The sequence below is a fragment of the Nesoenas mayeri genome (genome assembly GCF_963082525.1).
Source record: "Nesoenas mayeri genome assembly, chromosome: 1".
Classification (NCBI taxonomy): domain Eukaryota; kingdom Metazoa; phylum Chordata; class Aves; order Columbiformes; family Columbidae; genus Nesoenas; species Nesoenas mayeri.
Window position 1 is genome coordinate 11,432,734 of NC_137541.1, and position 16,580 is coordinate 11,449,313.

Consider the following 16,580-nt stretch of genomic DNA (forward strand, 5'->3'; position numbering starts at 1 on the left):
GAGTCTGGAGGTTAAGTATTGGCTATTGACTGTGAACTTCTTTATCATTGAAAGGCAAGCTGTTCTCACTTTCAGCTATCTCATTTATTTAACCATTATTCTTTCAGGAGAGCTGGCTCTGCCTACATTAGTATTTTAGTTCAGATCAGAAATGACCTTTGGAAGAAAACACTGTTTGGCCCAAGTTACTGCACTTGATGCTGCTGGGCTGTCTTGGACGTGCTGGTTGGTTCCCCCCCATGCAGCTGAACCAGGAGGTGCCATTTCACAGGGCACCTGGCCCACACCAACTGTTAAGGGGCATTCAGGTCACAGCACGAACTAGATGTAGCAGAAAGACCTCCAAATCCTGTATAACATGAATGTGACATCTCCAGCATCAACTCTTTCGATATGCAGACCTGCTCCCATTGCATTGCATTGCTGGCTGATATAGGTGAAGCCACTGAAACCAGTATGCTGTCAGAAAAAAAAAGGAGTTTCTCACTTAGGATTAACTCTTTCCTTTTCCTTTTGTGAAACAATTGTTCAAATGGGTTGTTAGCAGATTTGGATCCTTATTTCCCGGAGTACATCCTGAATTGAGGCAGATTGTCAGAGCGTGATGGGATTTAGCTGATGCTAAACTCCTGGAATTCAGTTTTGCTTTCTTCATTTACCAAATATGAAAGTTTAATATTAATAGAAATGCCTGTAAGACTGGGGCTGAATTTAGTTGTATTTCACTAGGTGAGAAAACTCCTTTTTAAAGCCTTATTTTAAATCCAGATTCATACTTTTATATCCTGCTCCTTATCCTAGGAAATGTGGTACTCTGTATCCTCAGTGCCCAACTTTGGCTGAAAGTAGCTGTTCAAATTGCAGTATGACTTCAAAGGTCTTTATAATGTATTCTTAACTGTTTTGGTTTCAGATGCATTTTTTTTCCACTCCATTTCACTCCATCCATGTGTGTATTTCCTTGACACAGTGATCCCTTCCTATTATTTGAAATGATCTATATAGAAGCACTTAGAAACCTCAAACTCAGCAGCTTCTCTGATTTTAAAAGTACTGCGTATGCAGTACTTCCTAATTTCAGGAAGGGTTACAGCCCTTATGGGAAGCTAAAGTAGCTACAATTTAGTGGAGTTCAAACCATTAGGATAGGTATATATAAGGTGATAAGATTTCTTCTTAAACTATAGCGTAAATATACATAAAGTGATGGGATTTCTTTGTTTATCCTGTTTAATTTGGTTTTTTGCAACTTTGCTCTCTGTTCCTGTGGTTTCATATAATCACAAAGCAAATTAAAAATAAGGAGACCTTCAGCAAGCACATGATTATAAAAATGTGCTTCTGTTTGGACATGGTTTGTAGAACACTCAAAGAGTTGCAGTGTCAGATGAATAAAGCAGTGAATACAGAAAGTTCAGATGAATCCCAGGAGAATACTCATAGCATTGAAGTATATTAAAAAAACTGTGAAGAAGCTTGATTTTTGCTGTGTTCCTGAAGATCATTCTGAGTCTTTTATTATTTCAAAGTAATTTTGAGTCTTATGAAGTGATTTGTAATATGTTGAGTGTGGGGGGTTATTTTTTATTTACTTAAAAAAAACCCCTAAAGTAACAAGTCCAGACTCCTAATTCTGTGACCTGCTTATTGCATTAGACTGACAAAATACTATGTAAAGAGAGAGCATCTGTACAGGCAACAAGCTTTGAACTTTCACCTCCCTACTGCCCTATAACCTCTTCATCTTTGAGAAGATTTTAATTCATATTCCCCCTATATAACCTGGAAAGCAACACCAAACCATCAGCCAAGGTACAATATGTATGATGATGATGTGCTATAGAATGGCGATTTCTATTTTATTTTTATGTTCTATTTCTATAATGCACGATGCAGTTGTATGTGGGGCAAATGTTTCATCTGTTGGAGAGAAGGGACCTCTTTCTTGGGTAGCTGAATTTTAGAAAATACCTGATCTCTTCCTCTTTGATGCAACTTTTGGCCAAAACCACCACCAACTAAAATAAAAGTTTTGGAAGTTTGATTACTTTAGTCCACGAGACTCACCCATGAAATGGTTTGAATATTGACATGGAGCAGAAGCTGTCACATCTGCACCAGCTCATCTCCTCAACCAGACCTTATCTCAGCAGCATTTTTCTCACATTTCCTGCTTGTGCACTGTATTCCCCTCACTCTGTGTGTTTTGGATTTCTGTTGCCAGAGATACACTTAGATAGATTAAACCAACCTGCTATTCATTAATATTTCATTTATATGGGGATTAGATTAGAATCCATGAACCAAATCCACCATATTATTTCATATTTTTAAAAATGCCTTAAGCCTCAGAAAAAAATATTTTCTATGTTTTATCTGTATGTTCTCCATATATTAATATATATAGACAATAACTTTATAATGCATAATTATAAATTATATGATTTAAAATATAGATTTTAATATATCTAGAACATACATATGTATGTAATACAGGGATACATATTAATGCAGTAGAAAATTATCCATTGTTTATTTGCAAACATTTAATAGTCACTAATGAAAAACTAATAAGAAAAGCAGTTTTACTTTCAATTCTCTTGCTGCACTAACTCTGTATAAAACTGCATTGTTAGTGGTTACTAAGTTTCAGTGTCTAAAAGTACCTTATTTTTTATTTTTAACGAAGGTTGATATATCAGAATATGGCAGAAAACAACTTTCTGCATGACAAATCCAGTTCTTACTCTAGCTAGTCCATGTTGTTCATTTAATGAACTGATAAAGCTCTGTCTTAAAAGACCTGGGCTCCTTGAGGGTGTCTCCCATCAAAAGGCCATCTCAGTTCTTCTACTCTAAACTTGATCCTAATTACCTGATGCAATTATTCTTAAGCAGTGTATATCCATTTGTTCTTGTGCCAGTGCCATCCTTATGCCTACCAACCCTTTTCAGGGCTGGGCTTCTTTTCCAACTCTGCCTCATTTTTCTAGATTATATTACTCAAACTCTTTGTCTTTGTTCAGAAGCCAGATTTTCTGTGCCAGGCATCTTAGTGGCCGTTTTCAGCATGTTTTCCACTTGCAATTCATCTCTTTGCCTTAATGGACAAATCAAACACACAGTATTCCAGAAAACATGTGAAACAATCCTTATTTTATTAATGTATCTACATATTTGCTGGAGATACTTGTGTTTTCCAATGGCTGGGGAGAGGATAGAAGGAATTGCTGTTCATAGCTAATAAACATTTTGTAAGAAAAAAATGTAAGAACTTTTTAATAGGTGATGTATATAAAACTAATGTGATAGCATCCATTTCTGAATTGAGTTTCAGACTTCAAGTATTGCAAATTACAATGGGATTCTCACCCTGCTTAGGATTTCTTGAACTTGTAAGGTGCTCTAGTGACTGGAAAGTTATTGAAGTGGTGGTGGCCTGGCAGACTGAAGATAAAGTTCAATAAATTATTCCACAACAGCATTTCCAAGCAGTTTTTGATTGGTTTTGTTTTGGTTTTGTTAACAGCTAATTATTTATTTTTTTTTTAATAGAGACTTCATAGAAGATGAAGCGTATCTCTATAGCTGGTTTAATTTGGCTGTCACTGTGATATCCTTTGAAATACTAAGAAAAAATTAGAGCAAAGTGAAGACCAGAGTTAATATGTGTAATATAGTGATCCTTTCTTTGTGTGTTTTGTTGATATTTAATCCCTGATATTTCCATAAAAATACAACATACTAATTTTAAAATGATACTTCATCTGTGTCTATTTTATTCTATTTTTTTTTTAAGAAGGAATTATTTCTAATTTAAAAGGCCTGTGTTAGAGTCACCTGTAAAAACTAATAACAAATAGTGGAAAATCAGGAGGTGCTAGAATTACTTCAAAAAAGTTAATTGTTTTTCCTTTATTGAAGTTCTTACTCTGTGCATAGCTCTACAAAATCTGAAAGTCTTCCAGAACAACTCTAATCAACAATAGTTTTCTTACATTTTTGTGTTCTTTCCATCTTCCCATGAAAAAAAACAAACAAACTGGAGTACTTTATGGATTGTTTACATCAGGTATTATTCCATGCTAGACTACTTGCCAGTATAATTTCATACTGCAAGAAACAAGGCAAAAAACAGTGTTCATCCTTCCTAGCTCATAAGATTCACAAATACTGTTATCATCAGTAGGTCACAGTATGTAATAGGGGTGTCTTTTGTCCTTTATAGACATGAATGACTTGTTGAAAAGTTATGTGTGTACTGAAGAGTCTATGACTCTGCATTGTATTAACTCATTTTTGTTGAGCTATGATAGAAGCTTAATTCTGTCTCCTCTTCTTGACATTTTTTTTATTCTCATTTCCTTCTCTTGGGTGTTTCTTATTTTAATGAGCTTTTACTGAGCTTCTCTAGCGATCAGCATGTGGCAGCTGAGCCACTCAGCAGACAGCGTCTGGTTTTGCCAATTAATTTACTTGATTTGACACAGACACAACAGCACACTAGACTGCAGTGACTTCTGCAGAAAACTATTTATAGAGTGTCTGGAACATAATGTCAGATATCTAATGGGGAGTGGAGAAGTTCATTTAAAGAAAAAAAAATACATGCTGTTTTATCATTTAGGCTTTTAATTAAGAGTATGAAATATGTACTCTCTAAAATTTTCTCTCAGCAATCGTGGATGTTGAAATTATTTGATTTCATTATTGATCCATATGCTAAAAAATGCCTTTTGATGCTTTTTTATGCACCATTGAATGCATGTGGCCCAAGCAGTTCCGATTATTCCATTGTGATAGGAAATACAAATGCTATTTTCAGAGTGAGATTTTTGTAACTGATTTAGGTATGTAAGATCCAGCATAATATCACTTAAAATAGTGACCTATCCAATTGGAAGTGCCACTATACAATAGCTGGTGCATGTTAAATATTATATATATATAATTATGTCTATTATATAACATTATAGTAAACATTATTATTAATAGAATATTAATTAATTTTATTAATATAATAATAGTATGAATATTAAAGATTATTATACAATATATTATATATAATTATATTAAATAATATTATTTTTCCTTTCCTTCCATGCTTTGAATGAAAATAATTCCTTTGCATTCTTATTTTGTTTTTTTTATACAAATGAGTGGAGTTTCTTTATTTTGTAACACTTTGCCTCATTTGTAATTCTTTACCTTTCAAATTAAGTAGTTAATTCCTAATATAGTAAACCTACACACAGCATAACACTTTCAAATCAGCTGGTGGATGCTTTCAAAACTAAATACAAGTTATTACAAAGTTTGTAATTAATCTGATAAATTTGGAATTCTGGAGCATGTGTGTAAACTACATTTAAAACATGAACTTTGTAGACATGCACCCCTATGGTCTGTGCCTGTATCTATCAGGTTATTCTGCCAGTGCCAGTGTAAGTGGATAGAAGTGCATTGTTTGGAGCTCTAATTTATTTGCTTAACCTCTATAGGGATGTTGGATAAAACACTCTCCAGTTCTCTCTATTCTCAGAATATTTTCTTGTTAACAGGTTTCTAATCAGCTGTAAAGTTTGTTGGGTTTTTTTGGTTGTCTGGTTGTTTTTTTTTGTTACTTTTTTGGATGACTGTTTTGAGTTGGACACTTTCCTGTGGTTTTCTAAGGAAAGCCTAAGTATCCAAATCCAAATTTCTGGTTCCACTCTGATGACCAGTTACCTTAGAGACAGTCTTCAATTTGTAGCCTCTATAATCTTTCCTTTGCTCTGGCCTTTTGCTCACTTTGCATGACAGAACTAGATGGCTTGAAACATGCATCTAAATTTGAAGGGCTGAGATTCAAGTTACTATCAGAGTAGTTCTTCAAATCACTATATTTGAGAATTATGTAGAAAATGTGTGTGTGTGTAGATATATATACATGTGCATATAAAAGCCAGTGTAAAAATCTAATTTAAGACAATTCCTTCTTAGTCAAATACAAAAATGAGATGGGAGTACAACTTCCCAAACACAGTTGGGAGTAACATTCTATGTAATTTAACATAAGCTGGAAGGAATGTGATTTTGAAAAGATTAGTGAAACACTTAAGTCATAAAGAAGACTAGTTTATGCCTTCAGTAGAGTTTCTGTAATATCTGATTAACATGGCTACCAATGGAAGCACTTGTGTCTGTACATATATGCAAAAAAAAAAAAAAGTGCACTTGCAAATGTATTGTCCCTCTGTGCCCACTTCTAAATACCATAATATTTAACTACAAATATAAATTTCATTCATAACAATAACTTATTGGTGTTATCTTTAAAGAAATCAATGAGTCAACTTCATTAAACAGGGTATGGAAGTGTAAATACTACAAGATTAATGAACTGCCAAGGAGGTCCCTTCTGCTCTCCCCAGTAGATGTGTAGCTGCTGCATCAGGGAACAGCAACTGCCATTTTTTCAGATCTAGTAAATAGCTCTCAGGCTTTTCAAATAAAGTTATACTCTGCCTTGTACGCAGGCCAGGGCCTATACATTGAATAAATCATCAGAAGTGTGTTCCAGCTCTTTTAAAGAGACCATAGTAGTGCTCTCTATTTTTTTATTGATTGCATTTGCAGAGGAAAATTGAATCCATTCCTTGTCAAGGCCCCTAAACCTCATGTCATAAAGAAGAGGGGGGGAAAAAGGAAAAGATAGATGGAGTTCAGTGCAAAAAGCCAGAAAGAATGATGTTTCCTATTGCGTGATGATAAATTTTACTTTTTCATCTTGCCCATATCAAGTGAAAGGTAGCAGTTGAAGTACTTTGAAGCACTAATCTTCAAAGACTTCTTTTAGTAGAATTGGAAATAAGCTTATTGGACAGATGTCTCCAACTAGATTTTTCTGCCAATTATCAGTCAAAAGCACTTTCTTGTACTCAAGTCAACTCAAAAGGGACTGTATCTGTTTCTACGATATGCAGCATCTCAGTAGATGTGGCCATAACACCTCTAAACATTTTTGTTTTAGTAAAATGCATTGATTTTAAAACAGCAGAATAAATTATATTCTTAATGTATTAATGAAATTAATATGAATCCATGTCTCTCAAATTAGGATATTCTGACAGGTGCCATAGGCTCTACTACAAGCTAATGAAAATAGCACTGCATTGATTTTTATGTGCAAGTTGGGAATCATGATATTTTAGTAGGGATCATCTGAAGGATGGTTTTGTTGCTGTTTATGAGTGGTTTTACTTGCTTTTCTTTGGTTGGCAATTTTCAAATCCATTGCTGTGGGCTTTAAACCAGGATCTAGAGGTATTGGTTTGAAATTGCCTATTACCAGACTTGATTTACAGCTTGTCTTTTCCAATCCATGGTATATTCTTTAGCAGAAGCAAAAGAATAACATAAGTTGTGGAAAAACACTTAGAGAAATAAATGATTAAAGCTAAAATTTCCTTTTACTGATTACTTGATTGTGTAACACAAATGCAGGTGCGTTCTATATGGGTATATAGAATGAAAAACAAAACAAAACCCAAACAAACAAAAGCATCCTGAATGAAGGGAACAAGTTTGAATTACAAACTGCTCCAGGAATAATTGTTTTAATGATTGTACAATCAGCTATTGACATATCAGTCCCACAAAATAAACTGTGTCTGTTCCAACCAACATACTCTTGTCATCATAATGAAAAAGTGAATTAGGAGGAAGGTGACATATGCTGAAGTTTATATGTATGCTGTTAACATTTATTTCTGAAATGCAGCTTGGGCACTTAACTGTGAATTTCTGGAGTGGGTGAAGAAATGTTTTTTTCAGTGCCTGAGAACAGATATGTGATGTACTATTAACAGATTTTTCCCAGATTTATTGCATTTTACTTCTGTTAAGATGCTCTCTTCTCGTTGCTCATCTTGAGTTGCATGTTATTTTTTCATTTTTTTTAATTCCATCTTTGTGGTGTTTTTTTTTTTTTTTTCCTCCTGCTGGAAGTACTTGGAATTTTTTATTTTTTTTTTAGGGTGTTATATATGTTTTTGGGAGAAAGTTTTAGAGAAGAAGGAAGGGGAAAATGGGATGTCAGTAAGATCCCAAAACTCTTGACTGTGATACAAAACATCGCTTCTCCACAAATATTACAAATAAGATCTTGTAAGCTATATTTCTTGCTTTATAGCTTAATCTTCACAAGTCTAATAAAATGCTGAAATTATTACTTCCAATATATTCACTCAGCAGTTCAGTACTCAATTATTTTACTATTTGTAGTTTGTCTCATTAGTTTCTCTTTTTTTGTTTTTTTTGTTTTTTTTAATTATGGATGTGTTTTAGATATGTTTATACATATTACTGTGTATGTGCAGAGGTGTGTGTAAATGCATAGATTTGTGTGTGTGTATATATGTATACACACACACACACATATATATATATGTATATGATTCTTTGCAATGTATTTTAGGTGATGTTACACAGCTAGTCCCTGCAACAATGTATGTGAATGTATGGTAACAATATAGCTTTACTTAATGCAGTTTATTCATTTGTAAGCTTACTGTCTGAAGGAAATATCTTTAGAAATATTGTATCACATTTCATACGTGAAGAGTTTTTTCATGGGGTGCATAGTTACCAATTTCTAAAAGCTTTTATGAGCATGTAACTTCAAAATATTTTTTTCCTAGAGAAATGTTTTGCTGAATAGGGGTGTTAGTGCTCTGAGCAGGGTGGTGAAGCCAACAGCAGAATTTGGGGAAGAGGCTGCAGCAATTTTAAGCCAGAACAGGTCAGAAGGTGATAGAAATGCACTACTTTATATTGTCATGGGGCTTAGGAATTCAGACAGGACCCTGAAAACTAAATTCTATATCAGCTGGCAAAGAGATAAGAACTGTTGTCTCCCATGTGCCTTAATTAAGCGTCCTAAGCTGCAGAGTCCTAAATGTCACAAGGAACCATTGGCAGAGGCTTCCACTGGGCCAAATACCCTGTACAGAAGATCAGGAAATGGTAACATTAAAAAGAAATATTCAAACTTGAAAGGAAATTCTTGCCTAAGTAAAGGCCAGAGCTTCTAATGGCTTCGTGAGGACACTTTTGCAAGTGACATCTGAAACAAAATCAAGTTTAGAAAGTAGGTACATAATGTGTAATTACACAGTAGATCAAAATGGATCTTAAAGATAATTGAACTGTAGCTATTTTAAAATGCTAATAAACTTCTCGTGGTGTCTCAGGCAATTATTCCTCTTTCTTATGTAAACATATATATTTTTATAACTATCTACTTGACATAGAGAGGTATATAGTACAAGTTTATTGCTCAGAAAGAATCAAGAGAGTTGAAAATTAAATTTGGTATTTCTATAAAAAGCTGTATCTTGAGTAATATTATCTTAAAACTACTTTGAAGAAAACAGATAAATGTTTCTGCAAAACACCTGTAGCAATTTTCTCCTTAACCATTAAAAACCAAGCCTATAAAATTTAACATTGTGATCTCATTTCTCTAGTACCTGTTAACAACCTCACTGAAAATGGACTCTCTAATGTTAACTTTCAACCTGTCCTTATTTTTATTTATTTTTTTCACAGTGGCATTAGGCTACAATGTAGACGCATATATCAAATTGTGTACTATGATGACACTCATGTGCCTTAAATGTGAACTGTTTTTATTTAAGCTTGACATACTCATTTGCAAGAGAAGTTGAATTTTCTTTCCTGTGTGCAATATCATATTTAAGCAGGATCTGTCTTACAGTGTTAACTTTCATAGGATTCGTACTTAAATCTTTAGCTGTTTTGAAATGTTGGGTTTTTCCCTCTAGTTCCCTTTCTGCTTTTGGCTTGCCCGGTGTTTCAGTTTTAGAAACATTCTTTAGTGTTGCCTAGTGGCATTGTAAGTAAAGAATTAGAGACCAAAATAACAAAAAACCCTTCCTTTTCTAATCAACTGAATACTTGTTATTGCTGAATATTATTAAGGGTTTTGGGGGTAAAATTAATGAGATATCTACAGCTGATTAATTGAGGTGAAAAGCATAATTTATCATAAGTTATATCATCAGGTATTTTGTATCATAATAAAATTTCTTTGACTCTTTAGTCAATTGATTATTGCTGTACCCATGTTCATCAATTGTAGAGTAAGTCTCACTATGTTTTGGTTTTTTTTTTTAAGGCACAGAACATGTCAATATATTAGATATTTCATTATACAGTATATTTGATTCAAAGAAGCTTAGGTAGAGGACAACTTTGTGAATATATGTTTCTGTGTAACTGGCCATATAGCATTTAGCTAAAATGTGAATTTCCTATTAAGTTCGTTGCAGAACTGACTGAATTAATAAATACTAACGGTCACGCTGCTCATCTTCCTGTAACAAATCACATCTATGAATATTGATATCTCGTTAACTTGCAATAATTGGTACCATTGTGCATGTGACCCACCTTAGTGTTACAATTCAAATAACTCATCATTGTCTTTTTCCCCATATAGTCCTGGAAAGGGAGTCCTTGGTTACCTTTCACCTACTCTTGTTCCAGTCTCTCTTATGCAGTGTGCTGTGATTAGTAGAAATATCAATTTATAGGTCTGCATTTACTTTTCTAGCGCTGGGAAATGCAACTAGAGTGACATCTCAGAAACAAAGTAATTCTAGAAGGTAACAAATAAGCCAATAGACATTGCATACAAATAATGCAATGGGAAGAAGAAAGCATGAGGAACTTAGGGAATATTCCCAATGAAGAGGAGTGTGTTTCTTTAAATTTACTTTGTTGGTTAATTAAATGTTATAACTTTCTGTAATTCAGTTTGCTTTTCGTAGTCATTGCTGCTTCTATTAGGATGTAGATTTGTAATACCACATATGTTTTGTCTTTGACAGCAACAATAGTGTTGAATGAGCTCAACTGGACTGCAGCATTGGATGATGTGTTCAAGAGGAACAGAGAAGAAGACCCCACTTTATTATGGCAGGTTTTCGGTAGTGCAACTGGCCTCGCCAGGTATTACCCAGGTAACTGAAGTCTCCTAAAGAACTGTACTATGCAAAACATTGCCTTAAAAATATTTTGAATTATTTACAAGCAATAAAAGATAACTAAGGATTACTTTGTTACATAGATGGGGTTTCTGTATATCAAAAGTAACTTAAAGACTGTGAAATTATTCTGGCATAAAGCTGGTATGAGGGGGAAAAAACCGGGGGTGAAATCTGAACTAATATTTTTTACAGTCAGAGGAGCAGAAGATGATGTCTGTTGAAAAGCCGAACAGTTAAATTTTATTGTTGTATTGTTTATGTGTTGTGTAAAAATCAGTTGAATAGTTGTCAGTGAGATTTTTGGACTTGTCTAGTTTTAGAAACAGTGACTTGGTGATTAGACAGGAAATCTTATGGTTAAAGTCAGTAAAAATCTGTTTGCAGCATGATATGTTTATGTCCTGCAGAATCCATGATCTCTGACACTTACGTCTTTGCTATTAGAGCCAAGACCAATGAATACAACTTGATTACTTTAACCAGCATCTGTTCCACCTGTCAAAGAATCCCATTACTGGATCAGAGTACTTAATTTAAACAGATGTATATTTTACTAAATTTAGATCACCAGTAACCTTAATTTGATTTTTTGATATGTTCTAACTAATGAAAAGGCTAGTTTTATGGCAAGGCATTCCAGTTGTGCTGCTGCTGCTCTTATTAAGTGATGCTGTTATCAACAACAGAATGATGTGTCCACTACACACAAAACAATTGTGTGCAGTGATTTGTCTCCTGCTTAAAACTGGTTAAGGAAGAACTTTGGGATCCCTTCCCTTCTGTTTTTACAAGATTGTTGGTATTTCTGAAGGTGAAGGGGATTATGGTAAAGCTGTTACTGTGTCATTAGCACAATCGCTAGCACAGCCAGAGAAACTGCCCTAGGCTAGTTTACAGGAAAAAAAAACAATTCATAGCACTTGAGTCCTGTTTCTTCTGTCATGCTAGGTGCTGATGAGATAAATACAGTGAGATGGTGCAGAAAAAAAAATATTGAAAATACTAACTTTGTATTTCTTTCCTTTCCAAATGTTCTCTTTAGTTGATTTGGGGATTTCTTAGTTCTGTGTTTGGGGTCACCATTTGTCCCAGCTGACTATATAGTGATGTTTTCCAAGTGCTGAAAAATTAACATTTCTTATAAGTGTGGCAATCTCTAGGGAATACATTTTCAAGTGTAAGATTATCTTATATGTTGAAAAAATGTATTCTGTCTAGCTAAACTCTCTACTCATTTTGTTTACCAGCACAACACAGGAGCTTCAGAATCTCTATATATTCCTTAGAGCACTTCTATAGAATGGGAGAAGCTTGTTTTTGCTGTTTTTCTGTGAATATGTTGATTGTATATATTCCATCTAAACATAATTTTATATTTGTTTATTTTTATATGTATTTTTGACGTGCCATGTGGAGTACCGTGTCCAGTTTTGGAGACCTCAGTACAGAAAAGACATTGATGTGTCAGAGTAGGTCCAGAGGAGGCCATAGAAATGATCAGAAGACTGAAACAGCTCTCCTGTGGGGACAGGCTGAGAGAGTTGGGGTTGTTCAGCCTGGAGGAGTCTCCCGGGACAGTTTATTGCAGCCTTTCAATACTTAAAAAGGTGCTGATAAGAAAGGTAGAGACAGACTTTTAAGCAGATCCTCTTGCAATATGACAAGGGGTAATGGTTTTAAACCAAAAGAGGGGAGATTTAGCTTGGACATAAGGAAGAAATTTGTTACAATGAGGGTGGTGAAACACTGGCCCAGGTTGCCCAGAGAGGTGGTAGATGCTCTGTCCCTGGAAACATCTAAGGTCAGGCTGGATGGGGCTCTGAGCAACCTGGTCTGGTTGAAGATGTCCCTGCTCATTGCAGGAGGGTTGGACTAGGTGACTTTTGAAGGTTCCTTCCAACTCAAACTATTCTATTTACTATAAAACTCAGGTCTTCACACCTCCTGCTTATTTCATTCCTAAGTGCCTGAGTCTTTTTTAGCTATCTGGTCCTGTCAGAACTTGACTTCAAAAATTCCTGGGTAATTCCCTAGTTCTTACATTTTACACACACATACAGACTAATCTGGGGCAGTCTGACAGTCTTGAAATTGTATACGCATTTTTCTGTGTATCTTTTCCTTTAACTTCCTTCAATTTAGAGCTCAAATCACTAAGCCCTTTGGGGTTTATATTTTTAGAAAAGGTCTTTGTGCAAGTTTGTCCATCTTTCTCTCTTTGTAAACTCTTTATCTCAGTTTGCAGAGATGTATCTGACACAGAAAAACATTCTGAAAATGAAATCAAGTTTCATATACTGGAAAGGATATTTGCTTTTTGAAAATGAAATGATAAATTGTAAAACATTGCTTCACAACCCACTGAGTAGATGAGGGAAAGGCTGTGGATGTTGTGTACTTAGACTTCAGTAAGCCCTTTGACATTGTATCCCACAGCATTCTCCTGGAGAAGCTGCCAGCTCAGGGCCTGGATGGGTTTACTCTGTGATGGATAAACAACTGGCTGGATGGTCAGGCCCAAAGAATTGTGGTGAACAGAGCCAATTCTGGTTGGCAGCTGGTCACGAGTGGTGTGTCCCAGGGCTCAGCACTGGGGCCAGTTATTTTAATCTCTTTATCAATGATCTGGATGAGGGGATTTAGTGCACCCTTACTAAGTTTGCAGCTGATACCCAATTGGGTGGAAGTGTAGATCTGCTGGAGGATAGGATGGCCATGCAGAGGGATCTGGACTGGCTGGATCGTTGGGCTGAGGCCAATTGTATGAGGTTCAACAAGGCCAAGTGCCAGGTTCTGCACTTGAGCCACAATAACCCCAGGGAGCGCTACAGACGCAGGGAAGAGTGGCTGGAAAGCTGCCTGGCAGAGTGGGATCTGGGGGTGTTGATTGACAGCAGCTGAACATGAGCCAGCATGTGCCCAGGTGGCCAGAAAGTTCAACAGCATCCTGGCTTGTATCAGGAATAGTGTGGCCAGTAGGACCGGAGAAGTGATTGTGCCACTATACTTGGTACTGGTGAGGCCCCACCTGGAATACTGTGTTCAATTTTGGGGCTCTCATTATAGGTAAGACATTGAGGTATTAGAGAAAGTCCAGAGGAGGGTGACAAAACTAGTGAGGGGCCTGGCGCACAAGTCTTATGAAGAGCAGCCGTAGAGGTTGTAGCATGGAGTGTGTTCATTTCTTCTCCCAAATAACGATTGATATAACAAGAAAAAATGGTCTCAGGTTGTGCCACTGAAGGTTCAGATTGGATATTAGGAAGAAGTTCTTCATTGAGAGGTTTATAAAACACTGGAACAGGCTGCCGGGCGAGGTGGTGGAGTCATCATCCCTGGAGGCCTTTAAAAGGTACATAGATGAGGTTCTTAGGGACATGGTTTAGTACTAGTGTTAGGTTATGGTTGAATTTCATGATCCTGAGGGTCTCTTCCAACTGAAATAATTCTGTGATTCAATTTGCCTTAGGTAAGCCTACTTCAAAGTTATTAATTTCTCCATAATATTGATATTTGTGAAAGAATTGAGAAGTGTCAAAACTGGAATTAAAATGCATAGTTAAGTCTGCACATTAGTAGCTGAAATGCATCCACTCAGTCTTTCCTCTCTTGAAAGGAATCAATCTTTGGTACCTCTAAGCTATAGAAGGTGTCTTCAATCACAGGTTTCTTGAACTCATGTTTTTATCTGATAGTGTCTCACTGCCTTGAGTAATGGGCTAGATGGTACATCACTTCTGTCCTAAAGTAGGTTCTTAGGCTGACCTTGTCACTATAATAACCAGCAGCATGAAGGGATCTTTCTATAAGGGACCCTGTGGGTGAAAAGTATGTGTGAAATATGGGATTATTTTTGTTTACATATATCTCCTTGTTTCCTACATATATTCTGGTTTTGGTACTGCTGTTCACTTCTTTAACATCACATGTATGATTTCATATCATTTTCATCTGTGCTTTCTCTGCTTCTTTGCTACATTTGTGTTCCCTTGTCTCTGTCAAGAGGACAAGACAGCTTCCTTCTGACCATAACCTAGGTTGAGACATATGGCATTCAGACCAGTTCCTTTCCTCAGACCTTCTTCTTTATACACTATAATAAGTGATATTAGGTTTTGATATAATAGTAGTTAGATGCAGTAGAATAAGAATAGGAAACTGTATTTTATGAAAATAGATAACAGCACTAGGTATAGGAAGTAATAGTACCAAATTATTCACTTCCTTTAATGTTATGACATAAATAGTCCATCAAATGTTCCTTAGTCAAAATGTCATTTTTACTGAAGGAAAAATTACATTCTGTGTGATGTTATCTTTAGTTTTGTTTTGAAGAAGAAGATAAGCCAGATTTAGGAAGATATTTCTGTAAATGGGTAGACAGATGTGCAAGAAAGCTAAGTATTAAAACCTAGACATAAACACACTGCCAGACACAAAAGGGATCTGTACAGCCATGTCCTGTGTTTACCTTATAAGATACTCCAGTAGAAACATTAGATACTGAGGTCAAATTCTCTTTTATAGAAAAATAAACAAAATTAAGCAAGTAATGTATTAATTATTTTTTCTCTAGAATATATTCAGTTCAGCTCTTCTTCTCAAATATCAAGAAAGAAATAGAAGAGCCAAAGGCACAGGATACCTGCATAGTTCTCAAACCTATTTTATAATCTCTTTCAGCTAGGGTTTTAATCAGCTTGATTTAAAGAGTCAACATGAGTCTCCTCATACTGAACTTCTTTAAATTATTTTAAAAAGTGTGTCTTGCCTAAAATAATTTTAAAAATTAGTGAGAGTACTTAGTATCAACATTTTCATCAGTTTCAATGGCAGCACGTTTGTGAAGAGAAATGCTGTGCTCTGTGACTGTGCTGGAAACTATCAATTTTGATATGAAGATGCCAAGAGCAATTTTGAGATGTCTATTAGCTATTCTATGAGCTCTGAACAGCTCCAGAGTAAGTAAACAGTAGTTTAATAAAAGAGCTCAGAAGAATAAATAAATTGAATGGAACTTTTAGGAATGATGTAATATATACTTATTCTTACATTTGAAGTTGTATGTTCCATATTAGTCTGTCTTTCAAGAGATGGTTTCAGCATTGTAAGGATGATTTGTCCTTTGGGATTGTGTCAGAATCAAGACAGGAACCTTCTTAAGGTGATGAAGATACCTGTTTTGTACAATCACTGTTGGTTCAGAAGTAACAGTGGACTCAGTGTTTGTTTTACGAAGTAGGTAGTTATTAATTTATTATTTTTAATTCACTGCAAATACTAATGTGTGGAAAAGACAAGGTGAAAAAACTTGGACATATTGAATACGTCCAGTATGTCCACTGGTATGTCCAGTGTTTATGCTGAGGCCAGCTTCACGTGTCAGCCTGACCAGTCCATATGGACAAGGCAGCTCTGAGCTCAGGGCAGGGAATCTTGGAGTCAGGGACAGGATCAGCAAAGCATAACAAGGTGCGCAGGTATCCACACAGCGCAGCTTGGGCAAGGAGCAAGTGCTGGAGCTTA

At 35.5% G+C, this 16,580-nt stretch overlaps 1 protein-coding gene across 8 annotated transcripts in view; it reads left to right on the forward strand.

Moving 5' to 3' along the window:
- The window catches only part of CACNA2D1 (calcium voltage-gated channel auxiliary subunit alpha2delta 1), a gene marked incomplete at its 5' end in the record, with an annotated part of 394,641 nt that overhangs the window by 259,089 nt on the left and 118,972 nt on the right, over positions 1-16,580 (forward strand). For all 8 annotated transcript variants that reach the window (XM_080363990.1, XM_080363991.1, XM_080363992.1 and 5 more), the window contains one exon: positions 10,896-11,027. In XM_080363990.1, coding sequence (XP_080220116.1) covers positions 10,896-11,027 — 132 coding nt within the window. The remainder of the gene's footprint in view (positions 1-10,895; positions 11,028-16,580) is intronic.